Genomic DNA, 20,292 nt, shown 5'->3' with positions numbered 1-20,292 from the left:
GCAATATAGGATGCAATTAGTAAAATTTTCCTTTTTTCTGCCCATTGCCAGATATCTTCAGCTAACTTGTTGTATGCTGAATAACGTACACCACCCATCTTACGTATGATATCGCCGTGGTGTTGTCAATTCTTGAAAGAATTTGGCAATTATGTAAATTATTTGCTAACGACTCTAACGCCTGTTTAACTGCCAGTAATTCCTTATAATTTATGTGATATTTTCTTTGTTTATTATCCCAAATATGTATGAATTTCTACTGTGAAATCAGCTGTTTTTATAGTATTAATTGCTACCGGTAATTTTCGTAACCACCACTTAAGATCTGGTAAAATTGACTTTGGAATTAGCATTCTAGCATCATAATTGAAATTATTAGACCATAATGCCTTGATTTTTTCTCTTTCTAACAATTTAGTGTATAACAATCCATATTCGACTGCTGGACAAGCTGAAATTAATTTTCCTATTGGACCAGCGAATTCCTTGATTAAGCAATTTTCTTTTAACTCAAAGGTCTTTATAAGATTTTGCAACCGTTCTCTTTTCTCCTTTGGCAACTCAATTGCATATTTAATTGAATTAATTTTAAAACCGAGAAAACTGCATGTAGTTGATGGAACGAGATTACTCTTTCTATTGTTTATTACAAAACCAAAAAATTGTAATAATTTCACTGTTTCTCTAACACTCTTGCTACAATTTTCAAAATCTGTACTAATGCACATAATATCGTCTAGATATATGACCAACATTAGACCCCTAGATCTTAGGCTGTGAGCAACTGGTTTTAGCAGTTTTGTAAACATAGGGTATACTTAAATTGGTATAGACTTCCTAGTAATTCAAATCTTAGAAATTTTCGACTTTTTTTGTGAATCGGTACTAGAAAGTACGCATCTTCTAAATCAATTGTGCTCATGAAGTACCCTGGGAAAATTAATTTCGCAGCTGTTCGAACATCTTCCATTTTAAAATGGCTAGTATTGATAAATTTGTTTAACCGTTTCAAATTTAGTATAAAACGGAAAGAGCCATCTGGCTTTGGAACCAGAAAATAGCTTGATAGAAATTGTTTTTTACATGGTTACTCACGGTAGCTTTCTACCGCTCCTTTTTGTCGTAATTTATCTATGGCTTGCTTAACTATTTTAATCTCTTTAGCTGAATCGAATTTTACTGATGGTACCTTACCCTGCTTTGCTTCTTTTTGAAAACCTATTTTATATCCTTTAACACAACTTAACACAAACCTATCTGACGTAATCGTTTCCCAGTTATTCAAAAACCCTTTTAGTCTACCAGCAGTGGAACCTACATTTATTTCAATCTCTTCTGACTCCTCGTTTTGTTGTATCCCTGATACTGTGCCTTGGTGTTGAGTGGTTGCTTCGTCCTGAAGGTCAGTCGTTTGGCCTGTCCTGATGGATATTTGAAACCTTGATGTGAGCCTGACTGGTTGGGAAATGGCCTTTTTCCCAGCAGGCTGTTTGAGTTTAAAGTCTGCTTGGCCGTCGAAGCTGATCCTTGAATTTTGTAAGAGGATTGTTTCTTCATAGAGTTGGCTACTTTATCCATTACTTTGGCTTCTTTAAACTTTTCAGATAAATTCTTCCCAAACAAAAACTCCTCTGTTTTTGTGTTCTCGAGCATGGTTTTGGTATCTTTATCAACCCCTGCTACAATAAAGGCTTTTCTCGATTTAGTTTGACTATGCATAATCTCGGCCATGAGCTTTCCAGCGTCGTGTAATTTTTCCATAACCTGAATTTTATCAATACTATCTGTTTCTTCAATCAAGGTTGTCATGACCGAACCAAGGGCTGCTAGTGCAGCGCTTGCCAATTGTTGTCTCGTGGACATACGGGTGTCTCTTGATTTTGAGTGTTTAGGCAATTTTAAAAGAATTTCCGGGTTTAACTTAGGTACTTCTAAGCCACCAGGACTTTGGTATTTTCCTAAAAGATTCTCTTTCTCCTCTCTTTTTATTCCGCTTGTGAACCAGAATTTCTATCTATTAAGAATGCTGGAATGTATTTTTATTTGTAAAGCATTAGATGCCGAGGGGTCATCTCCAAATATTTCCGCAAAGTCTTCATTAGGAGGTGTTTCTTTTATTACGTCCACACTCTCTGGTACCTCTTTTTCGTTATTAGGTTCTACCAAGTTCTCCTGATTTATCAACACTAAACTATCGTCATTGCCAGCTTCTGATAAATTTTCTTTATTACCTGCAATTTTACTTTCAATTAATTTTTGACTGTGAAATTGTATCCTACTTTTATTTTATTAACCAAAATATTTGCGATTCTAGAAGATATCGTAGAATCTAAGTTCTGTCCATTATGTGTAGAGAGGACATTTGTTTTTCTTTTAATTCCGTTCATATTCCCTCATGCGAGCGTATGTCTGATATATCGAGATAAAAAACAGGGTGGTCCTAGCCACCACGCATGTTGACCTTAACCTTCTCGTACGCACATGTCCTGCGAGCATGTGTTTACGTACCCTGATAACCATCTGTCTCCAATCTGACATCAAATTGGGAGCAAGGTCTGGCACGGGAGCGCAGAATCTGACGTCAGAACTGCAGCAGTCTGTGTCCGCATTTGGCTGCGTTCTGATGTGCAGAGCCTGAGGTGCAGTGCCTGATGTCAGATGGACAGCAGATTTCGCCGTCTGCTAGGCACAGCAACAGCGCCATCTGTAGGCAATTGCTTGGTAATTCTGGATCTCAGATGGCGCTGTTGCTGTGCCTATCATCAGGCACTGCACCTCAGGCTCTGCACATCAAAACGCAGCCAAATGTGGACACAGACTGCTGCAGTTCTGACGTCAGATTCTGCTGCCAGATCTGGCTATCAGGGTATGTAGCTGTTCTAGCCAGTTAAGAAGAATGTAGCGTGAGCCCCGCCGAAAGAACTAGATTTTTTCCAATGCATACGTCATGCGAGCGTATAAGCTGCCAACAAGCAGAAAAACGGTTTATTAACCTGTCTTTTCCTCTTGTTCTAATGTCTCAACACGTCGTGCGAGCGTATATAACCTATCTTTTGAAACCACGTGAAACCTATTCTCAGCCTCTGCGACCGGGCTACATATTCATGTCCAAATATTCGGAGAATACCATTGTGTATAAGACAGATTCAAATTAAAATTTACTTTGTTCCTCGTCGGAATTTCCGTCCTCGCTACTTGACCCACTATCGCCTGACTTTTATCTTACTACGTCGTCACTTTCTGACTCGCCATAATTTTTATTTTTCTCCTTTAACACCTTCATAGTTTCTTGTAAAATTTTCACCTGTTTGTTTAGATTCTCAAATAATTCTTCGTTACTTCTTCTCTTCCGTTTACTCATGATCACTTGTATGAGATTAGAACTATCGTAAAACACACGTGTGAACTTCAGCGCACTACGAAAGGATATGAAGGTAGAGCGGAACGAGGAGAAGCGTTAGGGGAATCCCGGTTGTTGTTTTCTTTTGTGGGGTTTCGTGTCTGTGTTGTGGTATGCCTGTTTGCGCGCGACTTTATAATTTATCGAATGAATGAAGAATGAATGAAGTGAGTTATTAATGTTTATAATTAATTGTTCTTCTGTTTATTAGTTGCTAAGGTTTTTGTTACATTTTCTGTTTACATTCAATAAATATTCTGTTCCCCGACCTGACGGATGTGTTCCTAAATTCCTCGATTAGTCACGTTGTCTATCTAATCGGATATCCCCCACACTTTACTCTGAACGTAGTGACCTCTGGCGGGCATCGAAAGGACTACTACACTTGTAATCGAACGAACGAGGCGAATGAAATATAATTTAGGGCCGGATGAGTTAGGTGTTGACAGTTTTGCAAAAGGATTGCAACACTTTTTTCGCACCATTTGAAATTTTTGCAGTACGAATGGACACGTCTACAAGGTTTGGCTGTAATAACGGCACTGAAAAACAGAGACTAAGAAACCAAGAAACCCCACCCTTGGTAAAATTGAATACGTCTAAGGACCAATAAAAGAAATGCAGGAAAACTCAGAACACAGATAGTAAAATGTTTCAAACAATAAGTGCCATCGACAGAGAGTGAGATTCCAGTAAATATTAACGGTATTAAACCTTCCAGCGGTCCTCATTAATACCCTATATAATAGTGGCAGGTATAGCCGCTTGGTCGCTGTGAGTACCGCACGGCCCGAGCGACCAGTCGAGCCGGTGCGATTTGACGCAGAGTTACATTCAATTAATTTTCATTTGGCCAAATTTAAAGTGTCCGCGTTTTTGAAAACGTGTCCGTAAAGAGGATAAACAGGGCTATATCCTCCTATTTTTCCAAATGTTTAAAAAGGGGCCTTCAATTATAAAATTGCATTTGTTAAGAACAATTGCTAAATAAATGGTCAAATATTCGTTTTTATTAAGGGGTTATGCCTAGTCAGCTTTCGAAAAACAACGCGATTTTCAAGAATTTTTGTGTGGAATATTTACTGTATATTTTATTACAACTATTCGCTTATTTTAGAAGTACATATATGCAGCAACTCTCAGTTATTTTGTTATAGAAAAACATTAAAAAATTAACGAATAACAACCATTCTCGCGTAAGTGATGTTGATATCGGGGAGCAAGATATTTCGGAAACCACTGTATCGATTGGCCTAAACTTTTGCAGACTTCTTTTATATACCAAAGACTAGTGGATGAACAAAGGATTTTTTATTTTAACAAAAACTGTATTTTTAATTAACGAAAAACGAACAATTCAAACATCGGAAAAGCGCGATTTTGCGTCAAACGGCCGCCATTTTGTCAAAAACCAACTTTTTGTAAAAACCTTCGTTCATCTACTGAATTCAACGATATATTAACAGAATGTTTTTGAATTTTTAATTTTAGCTGATTCGGCTCAGAGAAAACTTGCTCACCGCACAGCGTCTTTATCAAAACAGCTTCCGTGAGAATGGCTGTTATTCGTTCATTTCTTAATATTTTTCTAGAACAAAATTACTGAGAGTTGCTACATATATGCACTTTTAAAATAAGCGAATAGTTGTAAAAAAATATACAGTAGATATTCCACAAAAAAATCCCGAAAATCGAGTTCTTTTTCGAAAGCTGACTAGGCATAACCCCTTAAGTGAAATAATTTTTATTAGGTACTCTTATATCTCCACTGTAATCACCCAAAAGGTCATTTTTACCAGTTTGTTAGTTCAATAGTTACAATTTTGGAAATAAAAGTAAACACTATATTTCAAAGAGCTGTAACATCCACAATTTTTGACATTTTGAAAAATCCTTCGAGATATATTTATATGTCCCTAAAGACGACAACATATCCAAGTTGCACCAAAATCCGAATTGTTACTCCGAAAAGTGTCCGACTTCGCGTGGAATGACCCTACCACGAAATAAAGAGAATATCGTAAAAAGAAAGTAAACTATAACTAAGTTGAAAGAATTACTGAAAATATAAAACCGAAGAATTAAACTCTATGACATAAAACAACATAAATGCATTCTTAACAGACATTTCACTTAGATATCAGTTGATTCAGATGAAGAAAAGATTTTCCTTTTCATTTTCTTTGCCGTATTTTTCTGTTTCACTAGCCGTTCTGTGGTTCTTCTTGGGACATTTTCAAATTTCGTTATTGTTAGAAATGGGCAAGTACACTTACCCATCTAGGTATCAACCGAGTCTTTCATGACGAGCGGTAGCGACGAAACTACCACGAGCTAAACCTTAGATTAGTGCGTTATATACCTTTGTATAGCAAGGATCTTTCTTATGTCGTGTAAATAACAAAGGCAAATACATTACAATAACCATATCGACGAGTATCTCACTTAATAAAACCATCAGTTATTTTCTTTTTTTTTCTATTCCTTGTACTTTTCTGTGTTATTAGCCGTTCTATAGTTCTCCTTTGTCACTCGTCGATAGATTACAGAAGAGAGGGATATTTGATCACCTGTTCAAGTATCCCTCGATACACTCGATTTGAGAAAGATGAAAAATTAAACTTACCATAAATATTTAGATCGATCAATAAATACCAGTAATAGACCAGGAATTGCTGTTTTTACTTAAGGGGGGAGACCACTGTAATGGTCTGAAAATTAAGCGTGTTTTCGGGATTTTTTTTCAATCAAACAACGCAATTAAATCAACGTATTGCTTAGTATAGTTAATATGTACATATCGAAGGGTAAGAAAATTTGTTTTTCAATCAAATTCATAAATCCGTTTCCTGTATACTCTTTGCCAAACTTTGCGCTGCGGCAAAATCGTGCTTGTCGCGTTGACAGTACCCAAGCCATATGGTTAATCCGAATTCAAAAAGACAAAAATATTTAAAAACTAGAAGCCTACCTCTATTACGTGACGATAAAAAAAAATAAAAATCGCAAAAAAATATAAAATGGCAGACGACTAAAAAAAATCATGTTTTCGGGGTACAAAATTGGGAAAATGTTGATAAAAAAAATAGAAGCAGGTCGTTAATTGAAAAAAAAAAACTGATCGTCACGTAATAACGACGGGTTATCCGTACAATAAATGCCCTTGCTCGTGTCAATTGGACGTATACTTTTCTCTGTAGACTGTCAACGCGGTTGAAAAATGTCATTCTGAGGAAAACGCGTTCAATGTTCCGCGCGGCTCAGTCGCGCGCTTGACATCGCTTCACGGAAAATACTATATCTCCGTCAATTTTGCGAATTTCTTCATAAAATTCGGAGAGAAGCATTCTCGAAACGTACGTCTTTCAGAAAATGTGAAAAAGGAAAAATCGATTTTTCCGATTTTTTACAGTGGTCTCCCCCCTTAATATATTTCAAATCGTTGAAAATGCAACATTCACTTGAAAAGAAGGAAGAGCAAGGTGACCGAAATATTTACTTTTTGGCTGCAGATAAGATCAAAGCTTCTAATCACATTATTCTATGCTCCCGAAAGAAAACTGCAGCGAGAAGTGTTGCGATAATGCAAACATTACCGTGACAACGTGATAGCAGGCACACATTGCCAATATATTAATTAAAAACCTGATGTGATCATGTATCTGTGGGGACGGGAATAGTAATCGCACAACACTTTAACATTAAGAATTAGGATATAATATACTTTTAAGATACAAAGTACTGAACTCCCCAGCACGTGTTGCCTCTTCTTTATCCTGAACATAGACTACGTATAACACTCCATGCATACTCTCTCCAACTACTCTTACTTCCCACTTTCACCCATAGGTGTCTCGCGCATACGTGACTCTGCAGGCCCATTCACAATAAAACAATCATGCATACATTCACAGTATCCCCGCTGATCAACTATCCCACCTTTCCCCTACACCGTTTGTGAAGGTCTCTACCGTATCTGCTGGAAAAAATTGTGGAAAAAATAATTTTTGTTACGAAAATTAAATTTCCACCCCCCTTTTTTCAGACATTTTTATAGTGTCACTTATTGATCATACATTGTGAGTGCCACTCATAAGTACTATTACCCGGCCGAAAGAAGATCCCCAAGAGGCGGGCTCGGGCGATACAGTCCGTCGCTATGACGATTGGTCGAATCACCTATTTGGGCACACTTTTAAAGACGCGGCACACGTATTTTGGATATTGGCTGAAGTAGAGAGCGAACAAAACACATCGAGATCGAGTGGAATAGAGCGATCTGACCGACGAGCGCCAAAGCAATAGCGTAGCCATCTCAGACGGTTAACCATTAATATATAATAACATAAAAATTTCCTTATTTTTCACAATATATTCAGGAGTATTATCATTGGTTTGGTTAGATTTCTCTGATTAAAATAAGCCCAAACGCAATCTCGCACTGATTGTTTTTAATTGACATCATGATAAAAAAAATTAAGTTTAACATCGTATTATTAAAATCATTTAATATTTTATCATATTTCATTGAGGCTCATTTTTATCAGCATGAACTCTAAGTACATAATTACAGTTCCTAATAACAAGTATAATTTTAAAATTAAAAATGAATATAATTTTCATTCGTTCTTACCCTATAAATCTTCTGAGCTGCTGCTGCTGCTGCCGTCGCTGTCATCCGAATCGCTGTTTCCTAAATTGAATTCTGTATCTTCTATTATTCGGTCATTCGACCAATATTCCTGTTCTATTTTCTCTACGTGCCTACAAAAGTTCTCCCACTGGTTCTGTGTAATTTCACTTAGAGCTTCCCGAGTAAATGTTTGCAAATCATCTTTTGAAATTGTCGACGACGGATTCCTTTCCCTAATCTTCCTCTTCAATTGCGCCCAGGCCAATTCTATTGGGTTTAGGTCGCACATATACGGTGGCAGCCTCAGTACGTTATGGCCGTGTGATTTTATTAACTCGTCTATTTTGTATGTTTTTTCGGCATTTTTATTTGTTTGCACCAGATGCATTAACTCAAATTTGGTCATTTGTTCACTACATTGAATTTTGTTTCTATTTAGCCAGTCTATAATATCGCCCTTCCTATTGCTTTTTGTCGGCGGTTTATTTTGTTGCACGGAGTGGTACGGGGCATTGTCCATAACAATTACCGAATTATGCGGAATGTTCGGTAATAATTTTTGTTCCATCCATTTGACAAAATTTTCTGCATTCATTTGCCCATGGTAGTCTCCTGTAGTGGTACCGGATTTGAAAATAAGGTCCGCACCAATTACAAAACCATTTTTTCCACCGGCATGGACAATTATCAGCCGATGTGAAGAACTATTATTTTTTAATACTCTAGCATATCCTCGTTCTGCCAATACTTGCTAAAACACAAGGTGTTGTCTACCCATGTTTCGTCCATATATACAATGTTCCTATTTTCACTTCTATAATGTCGTAAAGCTTTTAAATATTTTTCCCTCCAAATCACAATATTCGGTCTTTCAATTAGGACCTTTCGAATGCTATTGCTCTTCCACCATTTAAAACCCATAGACTTTAATAATTTATATAGAGAATCTATTTTCCATGGAAAATCTATCTTTTCCCGTATCGCAGCCAACAATTTTGGAGCAGTTGGTACAATTTTTTTTTCCACATTGGACTGAGCTGGACGAGAACACTTGATTCTGTTTCTCGTCCACATTACCGTGGTTACACAGCTACAGTTTTTGGCGAAAACTGAAAGACTTTCTGCGTTTACTTCTTCATTGTTACGTGTAGTGTTAATGATGGAGTAAGTGCACGCTTTGAATACTCAGCGCACGTTTAGGAAACTTAGAAAAAAATTAGGAAACGCTTATATTTTTATTTTTGCCCCATCTGATTTTTAAGAGGTGAAACAGCTTCTAAAATATACGTTATTCGTTCGATATTTGGCGTTTGTAATGGCAGAACACTTCATTCAGGAAATACCGATTTTCGAACCTTGGGAGGCTGTTTCACCCTTTAAGGGGGCATTCTTCTGTGGATTCATGAAAGAATTGATTTTCTTTTCATTTTTCGAAAATATATATATATATTACTTAAAAACATATTTGAAAGAGAAAAAATCAGCGCTGGACACCTTGATAGTATTCCTTGTTAGTATTGTTGTGATAGTGGAGGTGTTCACAGATATGGGTTAGGTCTGTTAGGAAGGTGTCTTACAGAACAGCAAAGTTGCTGTTTCCGACCTGTGTTGGTTGGTTCATTGCCATTGGTGTACCTAATATAGCTGGATCATGACTCATAGTCCATAAGGAAACTATAATTGAACCGGGACTGTCGTATGAAAATAAACTTCTATTTAGACACCTAACTGATCTGCCATTGTTTCTCAAAACTGACTATGGTCCAGGCTAACATCGTGGAACAAAAAGGTCGAATCCCTCTGACGCATTCTACATTGAATAGTCTTCTTGGAATCATGTGGTTGATCCATTTTTCGCAATGCTATGTATGATGTGCTTATGTAGTTGCAACAGAACCTCCACCAATCGAACTCCGAGGGAGCAAAGGAGCAGTTGCCCCCCTGGCTGTTGAGAAAAAATCACTTATTTTTAAAAACTGATCTTTATTAAGTTTATACTAAAAAAGTGACTATTTTTAAATTTCGGATCTTCATGATCTGATTCGTCGATGTCATCGCCAGGGTGTTTTTTCATTGCTATATTTTTCTTTAACGTCACCCCAAAGTTGCGCCCCTCCCCCCACGACTCTCTGCGACTTCACTATCGGAACGCTTTGTTATTTGAACACTCTATTATACGCATATCATATCTTTGTGTAGAATTCAGTACACAACCAATGGAAATAAAAACCATAACATCCTAACGTCGCCAGAAGAGGGAAAATCTTTCGCATAAATTTTATCAACAATCGATGTTGCCGCTGGAAGAGCTGCCTAAATACTTGAAATTCAAACTGTGTGAAACTCGTTTTATCGGGCTGAGCCAAGTACTCGGGTGAATAATCGAGGAAAATACTTGGATTTTTAATACTTCAAATACCTTGAACATTCAAATAAGTTTGAAAAAGTTCGATCTGTTCGAATGATTTGAGGGGTTTGCTCGGATGCAAGCTGCTTGATTTCAAATGAATAACTTCAATTCTTCGGGCAACTCGATTGATCTCATGTTACTAAAAAATTCTAATACTTGAAAAGAGCCAAGAATAACAATTACCACTAAATAAGGATGGATATTTTGTTTAAGGCCTGTATTCAATATAAGTATATTATTGGGAACGACCCGAATTACCTCAGGCGCCTACGGTGCACGCGTATTTAGCTGAAATTCAAAATAACTTTTTTCAAAACGAGGCCTCAGCCGCATTATCGTTATTCTTAATTTTCGTCATATTTTCGTTTGTATAGTCCCCCCTGGAGTGTGGACTATAGGTAGAGGAACGCCCTATATACATCGTTGGATAGAGAAATGAATGCTGAATCCAAAGTGTACAAACACTTTTACAGAACTCACATTTATGCACAATAAATCAAATGAAAAAGCTCATTCCGCACTTTTGCGCACCCTGTAGGCACATACGTTGGACTCGTCAAAACAACTCGCCACAATCATATTATGAACAGCAAAAATTCCGCAATCCATTTAAAAAATTAAGTTGATCTTGAAAGCTCTTCCATTTCTCTACCTGCAGAGAAAGTATCTACATCATATGTCTCCCTCTATATAAAATAACGGTAATTATTTAGAAGTTTTCCTTCCTCATCGATTTCAATGATTTTTGGATATGTTGTCGGGGACACGATTCTGAACAACTTTTTCCTACACATGTTACCGCCGCTCGACCTTTGTTTCCGAGATATTTGCGAAAAACTTCTTTTGACTTTTTCCGACGCAACGCATTCCACTTTCCAACTTGTCCCGGGTATTAGTATTGGTTGGGGCTAGAATAGTGCAGGGGGGCGCACGCGGGCGCGTAAAGCATGATAGCGGATCGATATGAGTCGGGGTGTTGACGGGCATCCGCAAGTTTCTGGTTCAAATCTCTAAACTCACATCTGATCTATCACACTGATCTATCCCCAACCAATACTAATACCCGGGAAAAGTTGGAAAGTGGAATGCGTTACGTCGGAATAAATCAACAGAAGTTTTTCGCAAATATCTCGGAAGCGAAGCTCGTGCGGCGGTAACATGTATAGGAAAAAGTTGTTCAGAATCTTGATCTTGATAATATGTCCAAAAATCATTGAAATCGGCGAGGACGGAAAACTTCTAAATAATTACCAAAACAACTTCTGTAAGAACAGTTTTTAATACCATCAGTCCCTTAAGAACATATTCCACCATTTCCAGTTGAAATGGACACGCGGTAGGGGAGACCGGGTATGGTTGACACACGGGTAGGTTGTCACAACCGCTATATCAAAGAAACTATAAACAATAGGAATCCATGGCGATGCGTAAACATATCGCCGCCTCCTCCCCCATCATACAAATCGTTGTGGAGTCGTACTATTAAGTAAGTATAGGTTGTTTCTTAGTATTGACTATAACATTGTTGCATTATTCTCGTAGTTTAGAGTTTTTTCTAACTTACTGTAATGAATTTTTTGTATTTTTTAAAATTTTTTAATACATGAATAGAGAGGTGAAATTGTTTAACGGTTTGGGGCAAGTTGTCACAGAACATTTGGGATTAGGTATTCGCCGCATGTGACAACTAATCCCGGTGCAACTTGCTGTATCTATCATGTGATATTATTTTCTTGTTTGTTTGGCAACAGTTCTCAATAATAATGTCGCAAACTTATAAGAAGAAAACGTCCAGAGGTGAGGTGCGCCCGGAATTAATGTTACGTGCGGCAAGAAAGGTTATAAAGGGCAATTACACAATAAGAGGGATTGCAAAGGATTATAATATAAATTACCGCACTCTAGCGCGATATTGTGAGAAATACAATAAAAAAATTATATTACTTTCTTAATTAAATCGACTTTTTATTCATAAACTTGGCTATCCAAATACTGTGACAACCAACTCGACCTCGGGGTATGTTGTCACAAAATAGTTCCTGCAAATAATGTGAATGAGCTCCTAATCTGGTTGACAAAATCAATCAATTATAAAGCCGGACGTACGTAGTTTATATTAATCTAAGTTTGAATGAACTTCCCTGCACCCATAACATAACCCACAAAAAATCAAAATAAGAAAATGAGACAACCATACCCGGTCTCCCCTATGTGTAACATCGGCACTTTAATCCGTAGACAACGCTATTATTGATGCCTTTCATTCGCTTAAACCTTTCTTACCCCTAGGAACCCGAAAAATAGCGTGGAATTTCTACTTTCAGCTGCTTTTTCAGTTTTTAGTTTTATTGCTTATCGGCAAAGTTATAGTGGTATAAAAAGCACTTGGTCAAATTTTAAAAAATCTAGAGACGCGGTAGCGTCTCGACGCCAAGTACAGGAAAGACACCCTGTATATGTCGACTGTCGCTACCGTGTACCTTTACTCGTCGCGGAGCCATTCCAACCTAACCTGAAACTTATTTCCTTAATATCTCATCACGCCTGCAATATTTTCTAAATTAAAAGGCATTTTTCTCATGTAAACCGCATATAAGCTTTCGAATAAGACCAATTTCAATAAAATCGGTCCTCGCATAACAGAGATATCGTAATATCGTCTCATGGATCCTGTCAGTTACGATATGGTTTTCCTTCTGATTCTGATTCTCCAAGGAATTTTTTCGTCAAACATAATACGTATGTACGCGTTACACGCACACCTTCAGCCAAAATGGAACTAACACACGTTTCGTTCGTCAATCGCTAACTTCACTATGCAATCTACTCCAAATTTTGACAGCTTACCGTCAAGTTATAACCAAGTTATAAACGTGTTTTTACAAATATATACATAAATGAATGTTTTTTTAATTTAAATGATAAAAACCAATTTAAACCAATTCCACCAATCCAATTGTCTTGAAGCTTTGCAGGCGTGCGCAGTTTGGATGACAATACAATATATTTAAAAAAAAAAAACCGAGAGGATGAAAAAATTATCCAGTCATCATTTAATAATATAATAATAATTTATAATATTGAAAATTATCTGAAGTCATTCTCTATGTAAATTATCTTTGTAAAAAAAGTGAGATCTCCATAAAAAACTTCAGAAAAGTAAAAAAATTACGCCGAGTACATGAAAGCAAATAAATCACAAAAAATAGAAGATTATAATAATTATAAAATAAAAAAAGATGTGAAATCAAAATGAGCTGCACGTACATAAAGGTAATGATAAATAGAAATAAATATTTTAATACGAATAAACATTTTATTCAAAATACTTGGCGCTGCGTCCCGAATTGGTGCCGCTAAACTGAATAAATATGTATAAATTGCATTAATCTTTTTCTTTCTTTCTTGTGTGTACGTTCGTGAATGTGTGTATGTGTGCGTGCGCATATGCTACGTATGACATTAGAATTAAATATATGTAGAATAAATCTGACTGCGTTTCTAATATGTATACGTATATGTTTATGTAGTTTAGATTGTAAGGGAGTATTGTAAATTATTAATACGAGCACAATTAACATTTTTTCTGTTTCGCAGCGCCAAGTACTTTGAATAAAATGTTTATTCGTATTAAAATATTTATTTGTATTTGTCATTACCTTTAACGTGCAGCTCATTTTGATTTCACATCTTTTTTTATTTTACAATTATTATTATCTTCTATTTTTTGTGATTTATTTGCTTTCATGTACTTGGCGTAATTTTTTTACTTTTTTGAAGTTTTTTATGGAGATATTCTTCACAGGTAACTTCAAACATAAAGGCCACAGGTAAAATGTTATCGCAGCAAGTTCAGGTGGAACTCAAAAGGATCTGCAGTCTCTTCGCTTTAAAATAAGCTTAAGATAATGATGTTCCGGTGATCCCTCACGGAGATACAGCGAGTTGAAGAAAAAATTGAATTTGTACAATTTTTAAGCATATTTTCGAAAGGACATGGTACACCGAAATGTTAACCGAATCGAAATAGTAAAAGATGCGTCTTAAAGAGGAAGGACTGATCTTTCTATTGCTTTTTTTGGTGAACGTTGTGTTGATTGCATCGCTTGCTAGATGCAATTAAAATAAAAAACACGATTTTTGCTTCAAAGTTGAATAACACTTGAAATTGATTACTTTGTTTTTACACAGGAAAATGGTCACTTTCGACTGGTGTAAATGGAATCAGTGTGAAAAAATTTCATTCTCTCCGTAGAACATTGTGAAGTTGAAGAAAATTTTTTAAAATTGACCAAGTGCTCTTCATATCGCTATAACTTTGCCGCAAAATACAGCTGCAATCTGAATAAAGCAGCTGAAAGTGGAGATTATACGCTTCCAAACGATATTTTCAAAATATCTATGCGACTAGTTTTGCCGGAGTTATGACCACATGAACCTGCTCCTATTTTTCGGGTTCCTAGACATGATCCTTCAATTAATGCGAGGAGTGTACCTTGTATTCAAGTTTTTGTTTGACTATTGTTTAATGGAATTTTAACGTTGGCGATGTTACATTTTATGATTGACAATGTTCATAATAGTTCCTCTTGGTAAAAAAAAAACATTCGAATCTCTGAAATCAGCTTTTGTATCTCAAAGAGAGGAAGACTGTAACTGGCGGGTGTAGGTAAAGTGTATTCAATTATCGTCTACAAATTTCTGGAAATAAACAAGCTATTGACCAAAATTAGAAGTGCTGTCGTGACTTTACGTCGAGAGAACTAATTAAGAAGTAATAAAAATAAAGTAAAATACATTGTTAGCGATGGCAAACAACAGCATCTAAGGAATAGCTGAAATACTCAAGGAAGCCAAAACTTGCGACTAAAGTGGAAGAATTAAGAATCGGAGTAATATCTGAAAGAGATAGACACCTCACGGTTCCGAAAATTCTGGAAATTATTAATTATACAAGAGAGAATGTCATACCTAGAAGCACGGTTAAACACAGGCTGGTAAAAGCAGGTTGAAATGTTCAAATTGCATTTCGAAAATCAGTTCTAAAGTGACGAAATAAAACGAAACAAACGAATTTCAAAAATGTGGGAAAATGTTGCATTTTCTTTTTTATCAAACGTACATATTACAAAGAATCAACTGCTTTTGAGCAGTACTGTATCTGTATCAACTGTAAGAGTGCACATTCGTGCTGGCAGCATGTCCAGTGTAAGCTATAAGTTATCGATTAAACTTGTAGGCCTCCCTGTAGGTTCATGCCCTGGTTCTCTTTTGTAGCTGACGAAGCGACGTTAGAAAGAACGTAACGTGATTTATGTACATATGCGCAGCTAATCCGTTTGCAGGTCCTCTCCCGATGGACATCCTGTTTCCTGTTCTGTGTATGCACGTTATGTGGATCCCATTTTAGTAGTTCGAAGTGAGAACACGTAGCTAGGTCGTGTTTGTGTATGTATGTCTGCACTTCGTCACATGCAGCGACTGACATTAATCGTCGGCCATTATGGTTAAGTGCGTGCGGATCAGAAAAAAGTTGGACGGGACCGGGTGAGATCGCGATACATACTCTCATATTGCTCGGGAATCTCGGGATCCCGAAACTTTCGGGAGGTTTGGGTAAACGCACCAGTGAATGCACACTTAAGAGGTTTTGTAACTATTACAGTAGAATCCTAAATGATAATACTATTAATCAATATTTGGCAAATAAAAATCAGATTTTTTAATATCTAAAAAAATTGGAAAAATGTAATTAATTAAATTAAAAAGAAAATACAGGTTTCCCCGATGAATGAAGAATATAAACCAGCAAATGAATATTTCTACCCAGAGAATGAATGGTATTTTGCATATGCGAATAACGAAATGAAAATAAAAGAAAAGGAAATGAAAAAGGCTATTACAAAGAGACCAAATTCCGAGCTGTCTATTATATAATACGTAAATATGCATATATTATTACATAGAAATAAAAACGAAATATAGAAAATATTCATTTATTTAAAAATCACAAAGATAATTACAATATATTTTTAAACCGGTGTAAGCATAATGTGATAGAAACAAACGTTCTTACATAATACATAATTGAACGATCAAACGAGCCCGCCGAAGTTCGATGGCAATTATATGTAGGATTCTTTTTGTAATTTAAGCTAACTCACAGGGATCGCAAGATAAAGAACCAGTTTATTAATATGATGAAAAAAAAATATAATAGAATAAAGTAAAATATGCACAATAGTTCATGCTTCGGAGGCTTCCGATCGACGACTGCCTACGCCACCGTCGACGCCGATCGCCCCTTGTCGCCGTTACGATCTTCTTTTTTCTTTCACCATTCGGGCTTCTCGCGACTCATTCATCCCAATCGCTCGATCCTTCATATATGCAACGTCTCGTTCGAAGATGATAATAACAGATAGTTTATGGTTGTTATGCTAAACTTCACAACGTTCAAAGTATAAAACTTGAAATTTGGCGTCCTAGGGTCCCGCTCGCAGTGCTGCGGTGGTGACTTCTGACGCCCTCTTCGTCATATTTTGTTTAGAAAGATGTGGAGTGGAGTTTCCACAGAAGTTTAGTGATGATCCTCAGCAGGAAGTAAGGGGTCCATCTTTGATGTTATACAGAATGGGTGGGAATGAATCATCTTCGAACGAGACATTTCATATAATCGTTCAATTATATTACACATCTCGTTCTCGATGATAATAACATGTAGATCTTCAGCGCCTGTGATAACTCCCCCTTTCGTGGTTTCATTTTATTTTATATGTACTGTAGCATGCAGAAAAGGCAGGTTGAGAAACGCTGACCATCGAGTTTGTATCCACGGTTGTAGGCCGCCCGTGAGCAGAGACGTGCGGGCGCGGAACCACGGCTCGCGAGGCCCGCGCTTGACGACGCGTTTGTTGATTTCTGTGGCCACGGATAGCAATGATTGAGTATAAATTAGAGGTCCACAAAGGCATTTCCTGATTCGCTATTCCGAGAGAGAGGACAAGGTACGACCAACGGCCGCTCTCGGACAGCTTAGGGACTCCGGCAGGAGACTTCAGCGATAATATCTGGACGCCAATAAAACGGGAGAGTACAGAGTAACTCCTGGAAGCCTCATTAGAATAAAGTCAAGTGCTGTCGGCACAGTAGAATCTTGTAAAATTGTACAAACACAGCGAGACACTTTCGAAATTTGTAGCCCCGTCCTATCTACCAAACCATGTATTTCGTACCTAACCCGAATAAACCTTGGCTGTCCAGAATTTATCCTTATCCTTGAGGTGGAAGACGCGAGGGTAGTAATAACTTACGCGTCTTAATAAAACTCAACAAAGAATATGGTTTATTTAAGGATGTAACACCAAAAACTTCTCTAGAGTAAAAAATGTTAAGCGGGCGAAAAGCACAACCGCTCAAGACGCTTGCTTCAAACTGAATGCCGTCAACGGTCGCGTTTCTTCCCAATCCGAAGGATACGCGTACCGCGTGCAAAAATAAGGGAAAACCCCAAGTCCTGAGACAGGGGAGGTTTCGTCGCCTGGCAAAGTCCAAAGGCCACGAAACCTTCGGTTGAACTTTATTACCCTACCTGGTCTTCTGCTTCGCTCGAAGTCCAGCGCTACGCAGGCTACAGTACCCCCTTACCAGAGATAACGTTTAAGAAAAAGAAACCTCAAAGTGAAGGTTCATCATTTTCCAAAAGAATTTCCACAAATCGAACACCAACAAGGGTGAATATTTCCAGAAAATTCTTATACAACTACACATAAACCTATTTACAACTAATTTTCTTAAAACTGAACAATAAACCTAAGTTGTAAATCTAACTTATACTAACTGTACAAAAAAAAATTAATTAAACCCGGCTTGGGACCGGTCTGGAACCGGTCGCCCGCTTTTACCGGCAGTTTTCGGAAATTTGACACTAACGCCGCACGCGGAAGCGATATGTCCTGTCTTCGAGCACGCGTGGCACAGTACATCGCGGAACCTGCACTTCTCTCGCGAATGAGCACAACCGCACCGCCGCAATTGATGACCGTTGTCTATCCATCTTTACCCTTGGACGAGCTTTCGTTCTGGGATTTATTTTCAGTCTTTTTAAACTTATTTACACTTAAACTCGTTACCGGTGAACCTTTAACCGGGTTTTCAAGAGTTTTTAGGCTTGTCGCTACGTTTAAATGAGCCTCGAGCTCGGCCACGACGTTTTTCATGATTGCATTCTGGTCCTTTACCTCTACACGTAGAACAATTTTCTTTAGCTGCTCATTGTCCTGTGAGAAGCAGAATGATTGCAACCTTGCTTGTCCACCACCAAGCGGGTTTGCATCTCTGGTGGCAGAGATGCCGCTTCCGTGATTATCATATACTCATACCTCAGCGGCCATTTTTTGAACGGTTTCGTCTTGTCGCTGGACCCGTATATGTATTTGTCCACTCGTGCGAAGAGCTGGTTATGCAGGTCGATCGTCGATGTCGGTTGAGGCACCATTGATGTGGAAGGCCCTCCTCCTGCGCCTTCCCTTTAAAGTTGAAGCTGGAGAAGGCTATTCACGGCTGTTGTAAGAGCCTTGATCTGTTCGGTTGTATCCGCCATTCTCCTGATTTTCTTCCGAATTTCTTGGACACTTTTCTCAGTCCAAAGCGCCAGTTGTTGAGTCCCGAACAGTGGTAGTAGGAACGGGTTAAGGTTCTCGGAATTTAGTATTTCCCGGTACACACGTGGACGGCCGTTCCGTCCCACATCTCTAGTCAGCACGTAGTAACCGTAGAAGACTGTGTGGCACCGCTCTCGGCCGCGCTCCTGGAGGCATGCGCAGTCCCCAACAGGATAGTCAACAGTATCAAAACCTTTACGTAGGTCGGTATAGATGGCGTCAACTTGCAGACCACTTTCTAAGCAATTAGACAGGAAATGATTATAAGTAAGGAGATTGGTAATACAACCGGTCATAAAGCCATGTTGCTCGTCAATAATAAAGTTCTTACAAATAAAAGAAAGCTTATTTGAGACAGTGCTTTCAAATATTTTAGGTATAATGTTCTGCAAACTAATAGGCCTGTAGAACTCTACAAAAAGTTGTTCTATCGAGTTAAGAAATAATTCAATTTGTCGGCATAAATATGAATTCTTACCCGCAATCAAGCCACCACCACCTTTAAGAAGATTGCTAGTATCTGTGTTTATGTCACAGCGGAAAATATTGTAAGAGGAGAAGCCTAATTCACCGTTAGAGGTAATACCACTGTGGTAGTATCTCTATGGTGATGTAGCCATGTTTCAGAGAGAATAAATACATCATAAGCATTTGATAGAGTAGAAAGAGAACAGCGTATTTCAGATAGTTTAGAACGAAGACCGCGCACATTTTGATAAAAAAACAAAGAGTGAAAATTTAGTTTTTTTTTAATAAGACGAAGGCGAGACATTAACAATTCTAGGCACACCATTAATATATCTAATAGTCTTATCTGTAACTCCCGAGTCAAGTAGATTTTTAAGCTCCTTCCTTAAGTTGTTTAGGTGAAGTTGCTGCGGAGGGGTGGAATCCTGGAAGATCTTGGCAGGGCCTTTGTAGCGGTTTTTGTTACGCAGAATAGCAAGTACTTCAGACTTGCTAGACATTGATACACGGATCAGCCGGGGACGATTATCAGTTTTCTTCCCAATCCTGGTAGTTTTGATGTTGGAGTCGCCAGGTTGAATGGAATTGAAAACAACCATGACTTGATCCATGTCGGATGAAGATTAAGATTCTTCCATGTTGGAGATCATGATATTATATGAGCGAGCCTCCCGGTTCGTAATTCCGGCAATAATGTCCTTATCATCATGTAACTTGG

General features: G+C 37.7%; 2 protein-coding genes across 7 annotated transcripts in view; one reads left to right on the top strand and one right to left on the bottom strand.

The window, feature by feature from the left end:
• LOC143377162 (unconventional myosin-XVIIIa) overlaps positions 1-20,292 on the top strand; it is a 390,650-nt gene that overhangs the window by 186,098 nt on the left and 184,260 nt on the right. The gene's annotated exons all lie outside the window — the stretch shown is intronic.
• LOC143377236 (uncharacterized) lies at positions 873-3,404 on the bottom strand. Its single transcript, XM_076828303.1, has 2 exons — positions 3,305-3,404; positions 873-2,231 (listed from the first exon to the last, which is right to left on the bottom strand). Exon 2 carries the CDS (start codon positions 1,861-1,863, stop codon positions 1,321-1,323), a length of 543 nt encoding a protein of 180 aa, XP_076684418.1. The 5' UTR covers positions 1,864-2,231; positions 3,305-3,404; the 3' UTR covers positions 873-1,320.

This window comes from Andrena cerasifolii, chromosome 15 (genome assembly GCF_050908995.1).
Source record: "Andrena cerasifolii isolate SP2316 chromosome 15, iyAndCera1_principal, whole genome shotgun sequence".
NCBI classification, from domain to species: Eukaryota; Metazoa; Arthropoda; class Insecta; order Hymenoptera; family Andrenidae; genus Andrena; species Andrena cerasifolii.
Note: the sequence above shows the minus strand (reverse complement) of the source record. Positions and strands in the feature narration are given on the sequence as shown.